This window comes from Pristiophorus japonicus, chromosome 15 (genome assembly GCF_044704955.1).
Source record: "Pristiophorus japonicus isolate sPriJap1 chromosome 15, sPriJap1.hap1, whole genome shotgun sequence".
Classification (NCBI taxonomy): domain Eukaryota; kingdom Metazoa; phylum Chordata; class Chondrichthyes; family Pristiophoridae; genus Pristiophorus; species Pristiophorus japonicus.
In genome coordinates, this window is record NC_091991.1 from 96,157,157 (window position 1) to 96,177,284 (window position 20,128).

The window sequence follows — 20,128 nt, forward strand, 5'->3', positions numbered from 1 at the left end:
GTTCGGGCCCTTGATGTCCTCCTCACACCTTACTTTCCCACCTAGCTTTGTATTGTCAGCATTCCTCGTTACATTTTTTCTTACTCGTTCATGGGATGTGGGCGTCGCTGGTAAGTCCAGCATTTATTTATTTTTTTTTTTTTAAATTCGTAGCCAATCGTTCCAATTCTTTGTCAAATCACAAACGCCAGAGGTCACCTTGCACACATCAAGGATCACTCTGCGCCAATGCTCTTAGCTAAAAGGCCTAGAGCCACTGCACCGTTCCTGGAAGTACTGCAATACCAGGTTCGTGCCATGGAGGTGGATGGGTCAGGCCCCCCACACACCTCCGTGGAGGTGGATGGGTCAAGCCACCCCACCCACCTCCTATTTCCAAAAAAGCAAGCATATACCTTCCTGATCCAGGGAGAACCACCTTGGGGTTATGGTGGTTACTCCCCTGTCAGGTCAGTTACGCATGATCTTAGCCAAAAGGCCGAGAAGCGAAGTCCAGCATTTATTGCCCATCCCTAATTGCCCTTGAGAAGATGGTGGTGAGCCGCCGCCTTGAACCGCTGCAGTCCATGTGGTGAAGGTGCTCCCACAGTGCTGTTAGGGAGTTCCAGGATGTTGACCCAGTGATGACGAAGGAACGGTGATATATTTCCACGTCAGGATAGTGTGTGACTTGAAGGGGAATGTGGAGGTGATGGTGTTCCCATGAACCTGCTGCCTTTGTTCTTCTAGGTGGTAGAGGTCGCGGGTTTGGGAGGTGCTGCCGAAGAAGCCTTGGTGAGTTGCTGCAGTGCATCTTGTAGATGGTACACACTGCAGCCACGGTGCGCCGGTGGTGGAGGGGGTGAATGTTGACGGTGGTGAATGGGATGTCAATCAAGCGGCTGCTTTGTCCTGGATGGTGTCGAGCTTCTTGAGTGTTGTGGGAGCTGCACTCATCCAGACAAGTGGAGAGTGTTCCATCACACTCCTGACTTGTGCCTTGTAGATGGTGGAAAGGCTTTGGGGAGTCACGAGGTGAGACACTCGCCGCAGAATACCCAGCCTCTGACCCGCTCTTGTTGCCATAGTATTTATGTGGCTGGTCCAGTTAGGTTTCTGGTCAATGGTGACACCCAGAATGTTGATGGTGGGGTTTCGGCAATGGTAATGCCGTTGAATGTCAAGGAGCGGTGGTTAGACTCTCGCTTGTTGGAGATAGTCATTGCATGGCACTTGTGTGACGCGAATGTTACTTGCCACTTATCAGCCCAAACCTGAATGTTGTCCAGGTCTTGCTGCATGCGGGCATGGACTGCTCCGTTATCTGAGGGGTTGCTAATGGAACTGAACACAGAGCAATCATCAGCGAACATCCCACTTCTGACCTTATGCTGGAGGGAAGATCATTGGTGAAGCAGCTGAAGATGGCTGCGGCACTCCACCAGTTACACCCTGCAACCGGAAAATGAGCTGTTTATCCCTACTCTCTGCTTTCTGCCTGTTTACCAATCCAACCAGGATATTATTGGAAGAAGAGCGGTGGAGGGTGTGGGAGTTTCCTTGGTGTCTTGGGGCCGATATGGATTCCTCAACCACCTATAATTTAAAAATGAGTGATCTGTTTGTGGGAGCTTGCTGTGCGCACATCCTGCAGCCCAACATGAGAACGCTTCACAAGCGCTGCAATGGCCGCAAAAGGCGCGCTGCCACTTGCGGCTTGTAAATAAATTCCAATTCTTGCTTATTGCTCGAGGTGAGGAGCGAGTGGGAGCCTGCAGTCCCGGGCCAGGGTGGGGCCTGCAGCCCTTGCTCTCCCTTTGTCCCCTCACAGGATTCAAAGCGGAGCACCTCCCGCTGGGAGCCGGCAGCAGCTGCTCTGCAGAGGGCGGGCCGCTCCCGCACACACACGGAACCTTCCGGCAGCTTCTGGAACCTTCCGCCCTCCCGCGCACACGGAAATATCCGGCAGCTTCTGAAGCCGGCCGACCCTCCGGAATGAAGCCGTGGGGCCTCCTCTGGATCGCAGGCCCCGGCCTCCTGTGCTCGGCGGCCCTGGGTACGGGATTTGGGGGTTTGGGGAGAAGAAAGAGGGTTTTTTTGGGGGGGAAGAAAGAGGGGTTTTGAGGGGGAAGAAAGAGGGGTTTTGAGGGGGGGGAAAGAGGGTTTTTTTTTGGGGGGAGAGGGGTTTTGGGGTTGGGGAGGGGGGTAAGAGGGGTGGGGGAGGGGAAGGGGGCGAGAGATAGGTGGGAAGGGTTGGGGGAGAGGGGGTAAGAGGGGTAGGGGAGGGGAAGGGGGCGAGAGATAGGTGGGAAGGGTTGGGGGAGAGGGGGTAAGAGGGGGAAGGGGCGAGAGATAGGTGGGAAGGGTTGGGGGAGAGGGGGTAAGAGGGGTGGGGGAGGGGAAGGGGCGAGAGATAGGTGGGAAGGGTTGGGGGAGAGGGGGAATGTACGGAATCCCCGTGTTGCTGTAAGTCCTGCTTTGTGAACTCTAACACCTCCGTGGTTCCTTTGTCTCCCCAGCGTTCCACACGGGCCAGCTGATGCTTTCCTGTGACAGCCTTGAGCCCCCTGTAATTGTCCTGCGCTTTGCTTACGACGGAGAGGAACTCGGTCACTTTAATTACACCACAAAGAAATTCGTGGCCAACAACCCGCTGGTGGAACCTTTTTTCAACGAATTGAACAGCAATCCCAAGACCATCAAAAATACTGACCGCTATAGTCATTACATGCCTTTCCTCAAGGAGACCATTTTACAGGCCACTCAAACCCTGACAGGTGAGCTGCCTCAATGTGAATCACAAACAAAGGCCAACAAGGCGCTCCTGCTGGGTTTCCGATTCTACCCCATCGCAGGCCTTCAACATCTTCATTCCCATTGTAAAACGATTCACACCAGTGGCAAAACAGCCAGAGGGAATATAAGGAGAAACACTTTTACGCAGCGAGTTGTGATCTGGAATGCACTGCCTGAAAGCAGATTCAGTAATAACTTTCAAAGGGGAATTGGATATATACTTGAAGGGGAAAATTTTGCAGGGCTATGGGGAAGGGGCAGGGGAGCTGGACTAATTGGATTGCTCTTTCAAAGAGTTGGCACAAACACAATGGGCCGAATAGCCTCCTGCTGTGCTGTACAGTTCTCTGCGATACCAAGCCATGCACATCAAGGAGGTGCCAGCCTTGATCCCTGGCACTGGCACTGAGTTAGCTGTTGTCAGCGAGGAGTGGTTCAATTCCACAATCGGTCTCAGTAGCTGGTGACTATAGGTGGGAAGTATTGTGAAGACCTGTGTAAGCACTGGATAGATGCATCTCACAATCATAGTTTACAGCACCAGATGCTGCCATGTTTATGAATCCAACTGCTAATTCTGCCACAAGCCAAAGACTGGCTCTTTTCCCAGGACCTGCTGGGTTTTGCCTTGTCTCCCCAAAAGAGCCACAATTCCAACTTCTCACAGTCCAAGCTCTCAGGATATTGTGTGTGTATGTCCAGGATCTGTATGACTGTCACCCACTCCCATTGCAGGGACACCTCCCTCTGTCTAGCCTCCACACAATGGGGATGGGCCCGTGAGTGATATGCTAGAATCATAGAATGATGCAGCATAGAAGGAGGCCATTCGGCCCATCGTGCCTGCACTAGAAAGCTGCTAAAGTCGCTGGAACAGTCGGCAATCAGGAAGTTGTCTCTTCAGTAGAGGGGGAGGAAACCAGACAAACAATGCCATTTTATTTCAATGTTTGTGCCTTTGGGGTTTCCTGTCCTGCTTTGCTGACCAGATTTAAACCTATTGTCCTTCTCTCTTTCTGCAGCCAAGCCTTCCATCGCTATAACCACGCAACGCCTGAATGGGGGGGGAGATCCCTTACTTCTGAACTGCAGGGTAGATGGATTTTACCCGAGAGACATCAACGCAACCTGGCTGTGGAATGGTGAAGCCGTTGAACAGGAGGTGTTAAAGAGCAGGATTTTACCAAACAAGGACGGGACATTCCAGCTCACACTGCAGCTCACTGTTGATCCCGAGAGAGGCGATTCCTACACCTGTCAGCTGGAGCACAGAAGCGCCCCTGATAAACTAACTGCAGTTTGGGGTAAGGCCCAGCATCTGAGCTGTCCGGCAAGCTAAGGCCATTTTCCTCTTTAACTCAAATGTCCGATTGGATCCTGAGGAGAGGAGCCGTCGTTCAAGTTATCTTCAATATAAGAAAAGCTGGTGCAATATTGATCTTCTGACACAACAAGGGGGAACCAAGAGGGTGGAGAGAATGGACAGAAAGTTGAGGGCTGTACCCATGATTTCCCAGTAGGCATGGTTGATCACACAGCACCCAGAGGTGTGGGGGTTCACATGAGGACTGCAAGTTTTTCCTATTTGACTTCAAGATTGAACTTAGTTTCCAAATGGCAGATATCACCAGACCCCTATACTTGAAGGCCTGGGCGATCAGCTATCTTGGGACATAAAATCAGGGAACGATTCAACCCATTGCTCCTGTGCTCGTGCTATCTGCTACTTAACCCCATTTCTCTGTTCTTTCCCTATACCCTTTAATATTTTCCTTAAATGCTTATCTAATTTACTCTTTAATGATGCAACTGACTCGCCTGCAGCAGCCAGTTGTGCTTGAGTTTTAAAAAAAAAAAATCCTTTTGGCCTCTCGAGCCTGCTCTGCCATTTAATAAGATCATAGCTGATCTGATCTTGGGCTCAACTCCACTTCCCCACCTGCTCCCCATAACCCTTCACTCCCTTATCGTTCAAAAATCTGTCTGTCTTCACCTTGAATATATTCAATGATCCCGCTTCCACAGCTCTCTGGGGCAGAGAATTCCACCACCCTCTGAGAGAAGAAATTCCTCCTCATCTCAGTTCCAAATGGGCGGCCTCTTATTCTGAAACTATGCCCCCTAGTTGTAGATTCCCCCACGAGGGGAAATATCCTCTCTGCATCTACCTTGTCGAGCCCCCTCAGAATCGTATATGTTTCAATAAGATCACCTGTCGTTCTTCTAAACTCCAATGAGTATAGGCCCAACCTGCTCAACCTTTCTTCATAAGACAACCCCTTCATCTCAGGAATCAACCTAGTGAATCTTCTCTGAACTGCCTCCAATGCAAGAATATCCCTCCTTAAATAAGGAGACCAAAACTGTATGCAGTACTCCAGGTATGGTCTCACCAATACCCTGTACAGTTGTAGCAGGACTTCCCTACTTTGATACTCCATCCCCCTTGCAATAAAGGCCAACATTCCATTTGCTTTCTGATTACTTGCTGTACCTCCATACTAACGTTTTGTGTTTCATGAACAAGGACCCCCAGGTCCCTCTGTACTGCACCATTTTCTAATCTCTATTTAAATAATAATTTGCTTTTTTATTTTTCCTGCCAAAGTTGATAGCCTCACATTTTGCCACATTATACTCTATCTCCCAAATTTTTGCCCACTCACTTAGTCTATCTACATCCCTTTGCAGATTTTTTTGTGTCCTCCTCACAACTTGCTTGCCAACCCATCTTTGTATCATCAGCAAACTTGGCTACTCTAAGCTTGGTCCCTTCATCCAAGTCATTAATATAGATTGTAAATAGTTGAGGCCCCAGCACCGATCCCTGTGGCACCCCACTAGTTACCGTTTGCCAACTGGAAAATGACCCATTTATTCCGACTCTCTGTTTTCTGTTAGTTAGCCAATCCTCTATCCATGTTAATATATTACCCCAACCCCGTGAGCTTTTATCTCGTGCAGTAACTTTTTAAAGCAGCACCTTATCGAATGCCTTCTAGAAATCCAAATACACCACATCCACTGGTTCCCCCTTATCCACCCTGCTCGTTACATCCTCAAAGAACTCCAGCAAATTTGGCAAATATGATTTCCCTTTCATAAAACCATGCTGACTTGGCTTGCCTGTATTATGCTTTTCCAAATGTCCCGCTACCACTTCCTTAATAATGGACTCCAGCATTTTCCCAATGACAGATGTTAGGCATAGGTCTATAGTTTCCTGCTTTCTGTCTGCCTCCTTTTCTAAATAGGGGCGTTACATTTGCGGTTTTCCAATCCACTGGGACCTTTCCAGAATCCAGGGAATTTTGGTAAATTACAACCAATGCATCCACTATCTCTGCAGTCACTTATTTTAAGACCCTAGGATGCAGGTCATCAGGTCCAGACACCTTTAGTCCCATTATTTTACAGAGTACTTTTTCTTTAGTGATTGTGATTATTTTAAGTTCCCGTCCTTCCCTATAGCCCCTATTATTATCTATTATTGCTCAGAGTGGAGGAGGAGCATCCGAGAAGGCGCCGAACATTTCGAGACTTTTCACCGGAGGCATGCAGAAGCCAAACACAAAAAGCAGAAGGAGCGTACAACAAATCAAACACCCCATCCACCTGTCCCTCCAACCACCATCTGCCCACATTTGACAAGAGACTAGATCGTGCATTGGTTTCATCAGTCAGCTTAGGGGAGTGTTTAAACTAGCTTGGCAGGGAGAAGGGAACTGGAGAATAGATTCAGTGGGGAGTGAAGCAAAGCTGGAATTGGGCAGCAGAAAAGTAGGAAGTGAATTTGGGAGAGAGTGGAAACGAGGGCTGGAAAATAGACAAGGGAGTTTGGCACCGTTAAATGCTATATACTTCAATGCAAGGAGTATAGGGATTAAGGCAAATGAGCTGAGAGTACAGATAGACACTTGGGAGTATGATATAGCTATTACTGAGACATGGCTGAAAGAAGGGCAGTTATGGCAGCTCAACATTCTTCATCAGGGTTTTCAGATGGTATAGAGAGGGGGTAAAAAAGGAGATGGGGGAATCGCAGGATTAATTAAAGAAACAATTACAGCTGTGAGAAGGGATGATATGTTAGGGGAGTCATCAATCGAGGCCATATGAGTTGAATTAAAGAACAAAAAATGGGCGATCACACTTCTGGGAGTGTACTATAGACCCCCAAACAGTCAGAGGGAGATAGAAGAACAAATATGTGGGTAAATAGAAACATAGAAAATAGGTGCAGGAGTAGGCCATTCGGCCCTTCGAGCCTGCACCACCATTCGATAAGATCATCGCTGATCATTCCCTCAGTACCCCTTTCCTGCTTTCTCTCCATACCCCTTGATCCCCCTAGCCATAAGGGCCATATCTAACTCCCTCTTGAATATATCCAATGAACTGGCATCAACAACTCTCTGCGGCAGGGAATTCCACAGGTTAACAATTCTGAGTGAAGAAGTTTCTCCTCATCTCGGACCTAAATGGCCTACCCCTTATCCTAAGACTGTGTCCCCTGGTTCTGGAAAATTGCTGCAAAATGCAAAAACTATAGAGCTGTAATAGTGGGGGATTTTAACTACCCTAATATTAACTGGGAGAAAGGTAGTGTGAATGGTACAGAGGGTGCGGAATTCCTAAAATGCATTCAGGAAAACTTCCTTAGCTAGTATGCAACAAGTCCAACAAGAGAAGGGGCAGCCCTGGACTTGGTTTTGGGGAATGAAGCTGGGCAGGTGGAAGGGGTATCAGTGGGAGAGCATTTTGGTGCTAGTGATCATAACTCAGTAAGATTTAGGGTAGCTATCGAAAAGGACAAAGGGGGACCAGGAATAAAAGTTCTCAATTGGGGTAAAGCCAATTTTGCTGAGCTGAGATGGGACTTGGCCAAAGTGGACTGGAAACGGCTACTAGATGGTAAATCAGTGTCAGAGCAGTGGGAGGCCTTCAAGGAGGAGATCCTGAGGGTACAGAGCAAGTATGTTCCCTTTTTTTAAAAAAAGGGTGGGGCTAACAAATCTAGAGCCCCCTGGATGTCAAGGGACATACAGGGTAAGATAAAGAAAAAAAGGGACGCTTATGACAGATAACGAGAACTCAACACTGCAGAAACTCTAGAGGAGTATAAAACTGAAGGAATGCAATTAAAAAAGATATCAGGAAAGCAAAGAGAGAGCATGAAAGAATGTTGGCAAGTAAAATCAGGGAAAACCCAAAGATGTTTTATAAATACAGTAAGTGCAAGAGAATAACTAGAGAAAGAGTGGGGCCTATTAGAGAGCATAAAGGAAATGGAGGCAGAAGACGTGAGTATGATTCTTAATGAATACTTTGCATCTGTTTTCACAAAAGAGAGGGGTGCTGCAGACTTTGCAATGAGGGAGGAGAAGTGTGAAATATTAGATGAGATAAACATAGTGAGAGAGGAAGTATTAGGGGGCTTAGCAGCTTTGAAAGTGGATAAATCCCCAGGCCTGGATGAAATGTATCCCAGGCTGTTAAGAGAAGCAACAGAGGAAATAGCAGAGGCTCTGACCATCATTTTCCAGTCCTCTCTGGCTACAGGTGCGGTGCCAGAGGATTGGATGACTGCTAATGTTGTACCTTTGTTTAAAAAGGGAGAAAGGGATAGACCGATTAATTACAGGCCAGTCAGCCTAACCTCAGTTGTGGGAAAATTATTGGAAAAAAATCCTGAGGGACAGGATAAATCTTCATTTGGAAAGACATGGATTAATCAAGGACAGTCAGCATGGATTTGTTAAGGTAAGGTCGTGTCTGACTAACTTGATTGAATTTTTTGAGGAGGTAACCAGGAGGGTTGATGAGAGCAGTGCGTATGATGTAGTGTATATGGATTTTAGCAAAGCTTTTGATAAGGTCCCACATGGCAGACTGGTCACGAAAGTAAAAGCCCATGGAATCCAGGGCAAAGTGGCAAGTTGGATCCAAAATTGGCTCAGAGGCAGGAAGCAAAGGGTAATGGTTGATGGGTGTTTTTGTGACTGGAAGGCTGTATCCAGTGGGATTCCACAGGGCTCAGTGCTGGGTCCCTTGCTGCTTGTGGTATATATCAATGACTTGGACTTGAATGTTGGGGGTATGATTAAGAAGTTTGCAGATGACACTAAATTAGGTTGTGGGATTGATAATGAAGAAGAAAACTGCGGACTGCAGGAAAATCATCATCATAGGCAGTACCTCGGAATCGAGGAAGACTTGCTTCCACTCCTGAAGTGAGTTCTTTGGTGGCTGAATAGTTCAATAGGAGAGCCATAGACCCTGTCACAGGTGGGACAGACAGTCGTTGAGGGAAAGGATGGGTGGGACTGGTTTGCCGCACGCTCTTTTCGCTGCCTGTGCTTGTTTTCTGCATGCTCTCGGCGTTGAGACTCGAGATGCTCAGCGCCCTCCTGGATGCACCTTCTCCACTTAGGGCGGTCTTTGGCCAGGGAATCCCAGGTGTCAGTGGTGATGTCGCACTTTATCAGGGAGGCTTTGAGGGTGTCCTTGTAACTTTTCCGCTGCCCACCTTTGGCTCGTTTGCCATGAAGGAGCTCCGCATAAAGCACTTGCTTTGGGAGTCTCGTGACTGGCATGAGAACTATGTGGCCTGCCCAGCGAAGCTGATCGAGTGTGGTCAGCGCTTCAATACTGAGGATGTTAGCCTGGTCGAGGACACTGATTTTGCTGCACCTGTCCTCCCAGGGGATTTGCAGGATCTTGCGGAGACATTGTTGGTGATGTATCTCCAGCGACTTGCGGTGTCTTCTGTACATCGTCCATGCCTCTGAGCCATACAGGAGGGCAGGTATTACTACAGCCCTGTTGACCATGAGCTTGGTGGTAGATTTGAGGACCTGGTCTTCGAATACTCTTTTCCTCAGGCGGCCGAAGGCGGTGTTGAATCTCCGCTTCAATGTCTGCCCTTGTTGACAAGAGGCTCCCGAGGTATGGGAAATGGTCCACGTTGTCGAGGGCTGCGCCACGGATCTTGATGACTGGGGGCAGTGCTGTGCGGCGAGGACAGGCTGGTGGAGGACCTTTGTCTTACGGGATGTTTAGCGTAAGGCCCATGCTTTCATATGCCTCAGTAAATACATCGACTATATCCTGGAGTTCTGCCTCAGAATGTGCGAGGACGCAGGTCTCGTCTGCGTACTGCAGCTCAACGACAGAGGTTAGGGTGATCTTGGACCTGGCCTGGAGGCAGCATATGTTAAACAGCTTCCCACTGATTCTGTAGTTTAGTTCCACTCCAGCGGGGAGCTTGTTGATAATGAGGTGGAGCATGGTAGCGAGGAAGATTGAGAAGAGGGTTGGAATGATGACGCAGCCCTGTTTGACCCCGGTCCGGACGTGGATTGGGTCTGTAATGGTAAGGATCTGTTGGTAAGGATCACGGTCTGCATGTTGTCGTGGAGCAGATAAAGGATGTTGACAAACTTTTGGGGACATCCGAAACGGAGGAGGACGCTCCATAGACCCTCGCGGTTGACAGTGCCAAAGGCCTTTGTAATGTCGAAGAAGGCCATGTATAAGGGCTGGCGCTGCTCCCTGCATTTTTCCTGCAGCTGTCGCGCTGCAAAGATCATGTCCGTTGTGCCCCGTAGGGGACAAAGTCCGCACTGTGACTCCAGGAGGAGCTCCTCAGCCACAGGGAGAAGACAGTTGAGGAGGACTCTAACAACAACTTTCCCAGTGGCTGATAGCAGGGAGATTCCCTTGTAGTTGCCACAGTCGGACTTGTCCCCTTTTTTAAAGATGGTCATGATCACTGCATCTTTGAGATCTCCCGGCATGCTCTCCTCCCTCCAGATGAGAGCGATGAGGTCATGTATCCGCACCAACAGTGCCTCCGCCATACTTTAGCGCCTCAGCAGGGATTCCATCCGCTCCCGCAGCCTTGTTGTTCTTGAGCTGTTTTATGGCTTTTCCTACCTCGTGCACCGTTGGGGTTTCACAGGTGGTGGTGGGTCGCACGCTGCGGGATGGAGTCGAGAACACTCGAGTCAAAGGCAGAGTCTCGATTGAGGGGATCTTCAAAGTGCTCCTTCCAACAGGTCCTGACAGCCTTGGTGTCCTTGATGAGTGTTTCCCCGTTCTTGGCCAGCAATGGGGTGGGACCTCGGAAGTTTGGACCGTAGGTGGCCTTGACTGCGATGAAGAATCCTCGCATATTGTGGCTGTCGGTCAGTTGTTGTATCTCCTGTGCTTTCTCCATCCACCACCTGTTCTTTAGGTCCTGGGTTTTTCGTTGGACCTCAGCCTTGAGCCGTCTGTAAAGTTGCTTTGCTGCTCCCGAATTGGGTTGTTGCAGGGAAATATCAATGTACTGGTCAGGTAGGCAGAACAGTGGCAAATGGAATTCAATTGGGATAAATGTGAGGTAATGCATTTGGGATGTCTAACAAGGCAAGGGAATACACATTAAATGGTACAACACTGAAAAATATAGAGGAACAAAGTGACCTTGGAGTGGAGCTCCACAGATCCTTTGAAGGTAGAAGGCCAGGTAGATAAGGTGGTTAAGAAGGCGTATGGATTAATAGCCTTTATTAGCCGAGGCATAGAATACAAGAGCAGGGAGGTTATGCTTGAACTGTATAAAACACTGGTTAGGCTCCCGCTGGAGTACTGTGTGCAGTTCTGGTCACCATATTACAGGAAAGATGTGATCGCACTGGAAAGGGTACAGAGGAGATTTACAAGAATGTTGCCTGGACTGGAGAATTTTGGCTATGAGGAAAGATTGGAGATGCTACCTCTGTTTTCTTTGGAACAGAGGAGGCTGAGGCAAATGACAATCCTAATTCATTGTAACATGGCATTGGTTCAACACTGAGAAACAGTGAGTTTAAACACACAAGGGAAGTTTTACAAAGTATTTACAACACGTAAACGGGTTATTACGTCCAATGGGTCTATGCTGGTGTTTATGCTCCACATGAGCCTCCTCCCACCATTATTCATCTCACCCCATTCATTTATCCATCTATTCCTTTCTCCCTCATGTACATATCCTGTTTCCCCTTAAAATGCATAATCACTACAATGAGGAGATTTACAAGGATGTTGCCTGGACTGGAGAATTTTAGCTATGTGGAAAGATTGCATATGCTGGGTCTGTTTTCTTTGGAACAGAGGAGGCTGAGGGGAGACCTTATTGAGATGTATAAAATTATGAGGGGCCTGGATAGAGTGGATAGGAAGGACCTGTTTCCCTTGGCAGAAGGGTCAACAACCAGGGGGCATAGGTTTAAAGTAATTGGGGGGAGGTTTAGAGGGGATATGAGGGGAAATGTCTTCACCCAGAGGATGGTGGGGTCTGGAACTCACTGCCTGAAAGGGTGGTAGAGACAGAAACCCTCACCACATTTAAAAAAAAATATTTGGATGTGCACCTGAAGTGCCGTAACCTACGGACCGAGAGCTGGACAGTGGGATTAGGCTGGGTAGCTCTTGGTCGGCCGGCGCAGACACGGTGGGCAGAAATGGCCTCCTTCCGTGCTGTAAATGTCTATGGTTCTATGATTTAGTGTTTAAAGCAAATCATCCTCGACTCCACTGGACTGCCTAAGAAGATTATTGGGATGTTTTTAGTGTCTTCTACAGTGAAGACCAATACAAAATATTTGTTCAAAGTGTCTGCCATTTCCCTGTTCCACATTATTATCGATTCACCCACCAGAGGAAATAATGTTTGCTCTCTCAACTCCTTTCATCATTTTGAACACTTCCCGTGAGGAACAACTGAACAGGCCAGGGCTCTTTTCTCTAGGAGGAGCGACCTGTTAGAGCTCTTTAAAATTATGAAGGAATTCAAGAGTGTAGAGTGTAGAGAAGATGTTTCCACTTGTGGGGTGTCCAAAACTAGGGGCCATAAATAGAAGATACATAAGAACATAAGAAATAGGAGCAGGAGTAGGCCATTTGGCCCCTCGAGCCCGCTCCGCCATTCAATAAGATCATGGCTGATCTGATCGTGGCCTCAACTCCACTTCCCCGCCCACTCCCCATAATCCTTTACTCCCTTATCGTTCAAAAATCTGTCTATCTCCACCTTAAATATATTCAATGACCCAGCTTCCACAGCTCTCTGGGGCCGAGAATTCCAAAGATTCACAACCCTCAGAGAAGAAATTCCTCCTCAACCCCTTAATCTGAAAATAGTTCTAGATTCCCTCACGAAGGGAAACATCGTCTCTGCATCTACCCTGTCAAGTCCCCTCAGAATTTTATACGTTTCAATAAGATCACCTTTCGTTCTTTTAAACTCCAATGATTTAGGCCCAACCTGCTCAACCTTCATAAGACTTTCTTCATCTCAAGAATCAACGTCTTGAACCTTCTCTGAACTGCCTCTTTTAAATAAGGAGACCAATTCTGAAGCAGTACTCCAGGTGTGGCCTCACCAATACTGTGTACAGTTGTAGCAGGACTTCCCTACTTTTATACTCTATTCCCTTTGTAATAAAGGCCAACATTCCATTTGCTTTCCTAATTACTTGCTGTACCTGCATGCTAACTTTTGCTGTTTCTTGTACAAAGACCCCCAGATCCCTCTATTACACAGCATTTTGTAATCTCTCCCCATTTAAATAATTATTTGCTTTTTTTATTTTTCCTACCAAAGCGGATAACCTCACATTTTCCCACATTATACTCCATCTGCCAAATTTTTGCCCACTTACTTAGCCTGTCTATATCCCTTTGCAGATTCTTTGCGTCCCCACCTATTTTTGTATCATTTGCAAATTTGGCTACAGTTATCATGGGTGACTTTAATCTACATATTGATTGGGCTAACCAAACTGGTAGCAATGCGGTGGAGGAGGATTTCCTGGAGTGTATTCGGGATGGTTTTCCAGACCAATATGTCGAGGAATCAACTAGGGAGCTGGCCATCCTAGACTGGGTGATATGTAATGAGAAAGGACTAATTAGCAATCTTGTTGTGCGAGGCCCCTTGGGGAAGAGTGACCAGAACATGGTAGAATTCTTTATTAAGATGGAAAGTGACACAGTTAATTCAGAAACTAGGGTCCTGAACTTAAGGAAAGGTAACTTCGATGGTTTGAGGCATGAATTGGCTAGAATAGACTGGCGAATGATACTTAAAGGGTTGAGGGTGGATAGGCAATGGCAAACATTTAAAGATCACATGGATGAACTTCAGCAATTGTACATCCCTGGCTGGAGTAAAAATAAAATGGGAAAGGTGGCTTAACCGTGGCTAACAAGGGAAATTAAGGATAGTGTTAAATCCAAGGAAGAGGCATGTAAATTGGCCAGAAAAAGCAACAAACCTGAGGACTGGGAGAAATTTAGAATTCAGCAGAGGAGGACAAAGGATTTAATTAAGAGGGGGAAAATGGAGTACGAGAAGAAGCTTGCCGGGAACATAAAAACTGACTGCAAAAGCTTCTATCGATATGTGAAGAGAAAAAGATTAGTGAAGACAAACGTAGGTCCCTTGCAGTCGGATTCAGGTGAATTTATAATGGGGAACAAGGAAATGGTAGACCAATTGAACAAATACTTTGGTTCTGTCTTCATGAAGGAAGATACAAATAACCTTCCGGAAGTACTAGGGGACCGAGGGTCTAGTGAGAAGGAGGAACTGAAGGATATTCTTATTAGGCAGGAAATTGTGTTAAGGAAATTGATGGGATTGAAGGCCGATAAATCCCCGGGGCCTGATAGTCTGCATCCCAGAGTACTTAAGGAAGTGGCCCTAGAAATTGGTGATCATTTTCCAACAGTCTATCGAATCTGGATTAGTTCCTATGGACTGGAGGGTAGCTAATGTAACACCACTTTTTAAAAAGGGAGGGAGAGAGAAAGTGGGTAAGTATAGACCAGTTAGCCTGACATCAGTAGTGGGGAAAATGTTGGAATCAATTATTAAGGATGAAATAGCGCATTTGGAAAGCAGTGACAGGATCGGTCCAAGTCAGCAGGGATTTATGAAAGGGAAATCATGCTTCTGGAATTTTTTGAGGATGTAACTAGTCGAGGGACATGGGAGAACCAGTGGATGTGGTGTATTTGGACTTTCAAAAGGCTTTTGACAAGGTCCCACACAAGAGATTGGTGTGCAAAATCAAAGCACATGGTATTGGGGGTAATATACTGACGTAGATAGAGAACTGGTTGGCAGACAGGAAGCAGAGAGTCAGGATAAACGGGTCCTTTTCAGAATGGCAGGCAGTGACTAGTGAAGTGCCGCAGGGCTCAGTGCTGGGACCCCAGCTATTTACAATATACATCAATGATTTGGATGAAGGAATTGAGTGTAATATCTCCAAGTTTGCAGATGACACTAAACTGGCTGGCGGTGTGAGCTGTGAGGGGGACGCTATGAGGCTGCAGGGTGACTTGGACAGGTTAAGTGAGTGGGCAAATGCATGGCAGATGCAGTATAATGTGGATAAATGTGAGTTTATCCACTTTAGGGGCAAAAATACGAAGACAGAATATTATCTGAATGGCGGCAGATTGGGAAAAGGAGAGGTGCAACGAGACCTGGGTGTCATGGTTCATCAGTCTTTGAAAGTTGGCGTGCAGATACAGCAGGCAGTGAAGAAGGCAAATGGTACATTGGCCTTCATAGTTAGGGGATTTGAGTATAGGAGCATGGAGGTCTTACTGCAGTTGTACAGGGCCTTGGTGAGGCCTCACCTGGAATATTGTGTTCAGTTTTGGTCTCCTAATCTGAGGAAGGACATTCTTGCTATTGAGGGAGTGCAGCGAAGGTTCACCAGACTGATTCCTGGGATGGCAGGACTGACATATGAGGAGAGACTGGATCAACTGGGCCTTTATACATTGGAGTTTGGAAGGATGAGAGGGGATCTCATAGAAACATATAAAATTCTGAAGGGATGGGACAGCTTAGATGCGGGTAGAATGTTCCCGATGTTGGGGAAGTCCAGAAGTCTTAGGATAAGGGGTAAGCCATTTAGGACTGAGATGCGAAAATTCTTCACTCAGAGAGTTGTTAACCTGTGGAATTCCCTGCCGCAGAGAGTTGTTGATGCCAGTTCATTGGATAGATTCAAGAGGGAGTTAGATATGGCACTTGCGGCCAAGGGGATCAAGGGGTATGGAGAGAAAGCAGGAAAGGGGTACTGAGGGAATGATCAGCCATGATCTTATTGAATGGTGGTGCAGGCTCGAAGGGCCGAATGGCCTACTCCTGCACCTATTTTCTATGTTTTCTAGTACATTCAGTCCCTTCATCCAAGTCATTAATATAGATTGTAAATAATTGAGGTCCCAGCGCCGACCCCTGTGATAGTCACCAATAAATCCAATAGGGATTTCAGGAGAAACCTCTTTACCCAGAGAGTGGTGAGAACGTGAAACTCGCACAAGGAGTTGTTGAGGCGAATATCACAGATGCATTGATATGGAAGTTAGATAAGCACATGAGGGAGAAAGGATTAGAAGTTTTTGTTGATAGGGTAAGATGAAATAAGGGGGAGGAGGCTTGTGTGGAGCATAAATGCTAGCATAGACCAGTTGGATAGAGTGGTCTGTTTCTGTGCTGTTAATTCTATGTAATTTCGATCATCATCTAACATCGTTTTTTTGAACTGTCATTTTAAAAACAACTGCTCCCAACACACAGGCTCCTTCAGTACTTATCATCGAAAGGCATAATTGAAGCCTTCTGGTTGCTCAGTGTATAATTGCCCATGTCACTTTGTACATTGTTGAGCTATACAGCCCAGGAAAGTCCCAAGCTCCATGTTCCGCTAGATGATCTCAGCTAGTAGGAATGTGCAAAAAGAGTAAGAGCCGACTCGGAAAATTAGCCCCTTAGATTGTTGCAGTGACTTACTGCTCAGTATAATTATCTTACTCGTAAATAAATGTAACCATTAGGAAGCCCAGGGTCTATGGGAGAAAATAAAGAGGGGCTCATACCCCACCCATAAACCACCATTGCAGCCAAACTGCCCTGCACTGTCATATCTTTCCACTCTAATTCTATGTTTCTCCCTAGCTCCCAAGAGTAAAAACTTAGCTTATGGATACGTGGTTGGGATAATACTCGGGATTGCCGGTATCGTCATTGCTACATCTGGAGGAATCATCAGATGGAAAGGTAGGAAGATTGATGCATGTACTAATCAGTCCCAGAAACACTGTCCTGTGCAAACCTCTCAGACAGTCACTTCTAAATGCCACAATCAGTATATCTGCATTTTTGCTGTGCCTCCTCGGCTCACTTGGAGGCTGATTGTTCACAGCAGATCATTTGGAGGGCAGATAGACTTTGCATTTTTCAATTTTTTTAAACTGTGACTCCTTGAATTGATTCAAAGGGATTTTCTGTTGTGAAGTTTTGCAACAGATTGGAAATTAATTCTTTGCTCTCTTGCTGACATGTGGCTCAGAAATGTACATTTACGACTGTGTGACACCTGTAGCAGACAGTCTTGTTTCAAAGCCTGTGTGTGTGGCCGAATAGATAGATAAATCAGGTAGCTGTGCAGGTAGGTGCAGTCAGCTCAAGAGGGCAATGGGTCTGTTGTACATTTCATGGTATTACTCTGATTTATCTCCCATTAAAGTTACCTATTCCAGGCGAACACCAGATGAGTGAGGCAGACCAAGTTTCAGTGGGGACAATTTCACATTGATTTGTGAGGGGGCGGGGGGTGGGGGGGAAATCAGTTATATAATCAGAGCTGTGTTGATTATTCCTTTCCAGAGCACTACGCCAGTGGCTCACAACCTGGGCCCAACCAGAGTCAAGCCAATACGCTTTCAGATGCCTGTGCCTCGAACACAAATTCAGGTAACAGCTTCCCCAGTTAATCTCCACATTGTGATCCACGCGCACACGCGCACACGCACACACGCACGCACGCACGCACACACACACACACACACACACACCAATTGAGATGTTAGCACATCATTCCAAGAGAATAAACTGCTGTGATTATTTACAACCTTACAGCCAAGTTGTAGATGCTTCTGTACTGGACAGCTGCAGTTGGTGTTACATAAGGTCACTGAGCCCACTTCCTCAACACTAGCATGGATTCTACCCAACCTGTTTCACCTCTTGAGGGGAGGTTCTGTAATCTTTCTCCATGACCCTCCAAATTGAGCAGAATTTTCCTTGGTGGGCCAGTGGGTAATGTCACACAGACCAGAAAGTCCCAAGTTTAATTCCTGATCTGTGCTGAGTTATCTGCTTTCACCCGCAGTGAGGGTAGGAGCACTACCATCGGCCTCACTACCCCTGAGTTAGGGAGAGGAAAAGCCAGCCAGGATTCCTCTTCCTGATTCCCATCCAGTAACTCCTGGCTCTTGCGTGTGCAGACATTGGGCGATGATGGGATTGGGCTCGGGCAACAAACATTCTGCCAACACTCAGTCTGAGCTCCCACATAAAGTCTGACCCCTTGGGTGAGGTACTGAAGGGGGAACCTGTACCCCAGCAATAGTCGGTGACTTCAGGAGAGAAAGGAAGAAATGAGGAGATGGGGAAAATGTTACAAAATAAAAAATCAGTGGCGTGGAGTCACAGATTGTAGAATCTGTTATTGAGAAACAATATTATGAAATCACTGCAGCAGTGTAATTTTTATTCTTTTGATTATATTAGAAAATTAGGATTTTATAAATAACTTTTACCAACAGAATGATCAGGCATCAGGGCCAACTACTTAATGGAGTCAGGAAAATGTAACGAGCGGGGTGTTGCAGACAATACTGAACTGTTGCTACCTGTATAATATATACCTCTATCTGCATCACCTCTCCTCCACTTTGCTTCTCAGGAGTTTGGTCACAGGATGAAGCTGAGCACCTGTGTGCAGAAATTGGACAGTCACCAAGTCCTGTGACTGCAGACGTGACGTTTCCTTCCAACAATAATATTCAGGACACCCACCAATATTTGGAGACCGGTTGACCACTGTCTGCATCCTCATCAGCCTGGCTGAACCTGACTCTTGTTGCTGCACGAATTCTGAAGCTCAAAAGAGCTCCTCCTGATTAACTGAGTTTGGACCTTAGCGACGGACCCCAGTCTGGTCAACCCCTTCAGAGACTGAGCCACCTGAAGTGGGTGAGAGCAGCCGAATCCGAGCTACAATCAGTCCCTGGCTTGATGTGTTTGATCTAACCCCAGCTGCTCCAAGCTCTGTTAACTGCAAAACCTCTAGGGAACTGTACAACCCTTTCATTAAGATGTGGCAGGGGCTAACATTCTGAGCAAATAATTTTCTTGTATTATCTTTTGGAGTGTGATTCTGTTCTATCCCCCATTTATAGTTACATTTCCCCTTACAATGGATTTTTTCTTTCTGCACCATTGTTTTTCCGAGCCTGAAACCTGTTGCTAGCTCTCTAGGCAGCTGTCCATTCCATGTGTCTTAAACTCGATGCAGTGCGCCATTCTCTTATTCCTTTGTATGTGTGCGCACTAGGTCCGTGCAGCAGAGCTGATCTCCAGTTGTCCTGGTTAATCCTTGCCGCTGGACCAAGACCTACCTCTGTCAAGCCCGTGTGGTGGCTGATATGCAACGGCCACCACACGTTAAAAAAATCCACGCACAGGCATCTTCCACCCTTGAGAATGTAGTTTGCGTCCTTCATTGAAACACCTGTGAACTCATCCTTTTTTGGCGTGGAAACAAGTCGTTTTGATGTTTGATCTAACCCCAGCTGCTCCAAGCTTTCTTAACTGCAAAACCTCTTGGGAACTGTACAACCCTTTCATTAAAATGTGGCAGGGGCTAACATTCTGAGCAAATCATTTTCTTGTATTATCTTTTGGAGTGTGATTCTGTTCTATTTCCCATTTAAAGTTACATTTCCCCTTACAATGGATTTTTGATGATGATGATGATTCCTTTGTAAAGCACCATGGAATGTATTGTACGTTATAGGCGCTATATAAATGCAAGTTACTGATCCATTCTGTGTTTGTGACTGACGCTTGATGTAGTCCATTCCATTTCTTGCATCTGTGGCTGGGACCCGACCACTGCAGTAGTTCCTCCACCATAACATCACCGCAAATGCGGCGCTAACTTTGTTTACACGACAGGAATTCCACCATACCTCCGGTGAAGTTACATGGACAGAGCGGCAGCAGCTCTGAACAAATTCTCAGCCTTGATGCAGTGCGTTGATCCATTCCATGTTGTGTATCTGAGCCGCAAATGTGACAATGGCACTCTCTCCCCGGATTATCCGAGGCAGAGGCCAAAGGTCGTCGGCACTCCCGAAATGCTCAGCATGCCAATGTGTAGGTCACTGGGAGCTGGTAACCAAACTGCACAGAAAGCCCAAGACACTACATTGGGGGAGACTTGCTTGGAAT

General features: G+C 46.8%; 1 protein-coding gene and 1 pseudogene across 2 annotated transcripts; one reads left to right on the top strand and one right to left on the bottom strand.

The window, feature by feature from the left end:
• Positions 1-251: 251 nt before the first annotated feature.
• On the bottom strand, positions 252-490 carry LOC139226021 (U2 spliceosomal RNA; annotated as a pseudogene).
• Positions 491-1,481: 991 nt separating this feature from the next.
• Positions 1,482-19,720, top strand: LOC139225798 (class II histocompatibility antigen, B-L beta chain-like). 2 transcript variants are annotated; one of them, XM_070856645.1, is made up of 6 exons: positions 1,527-2,035; positions 2,499-2,756; positions 3,798-4,079; positions 16,787-16,888; positions 17,498-17,584; positions 18,579-19,720. In XM_070856645.1, exons 1-6 carry the CDS (start codon positions 1,975-1,977, stop codon positions 18,710-18,712), a joined length of 924 nt encoding a protein of 307 aa, XP_070712746.1. In that variant the 5' UTR covers positions 1,527-1,974; the 3' UTR covers positions 18,713-19,720. The 2 variants fall into 2 exon arrangements, with proteins under 2 accessions (XP_070712747.1, XP_070712746.1); XM_070856646.1 differs by lacking the exon at positions 17,498-17,584 and having other exon boundaries at positions 1,482-2,035.
• Positions 19,721-20,128: the final 408 nt, after the last annotated feature.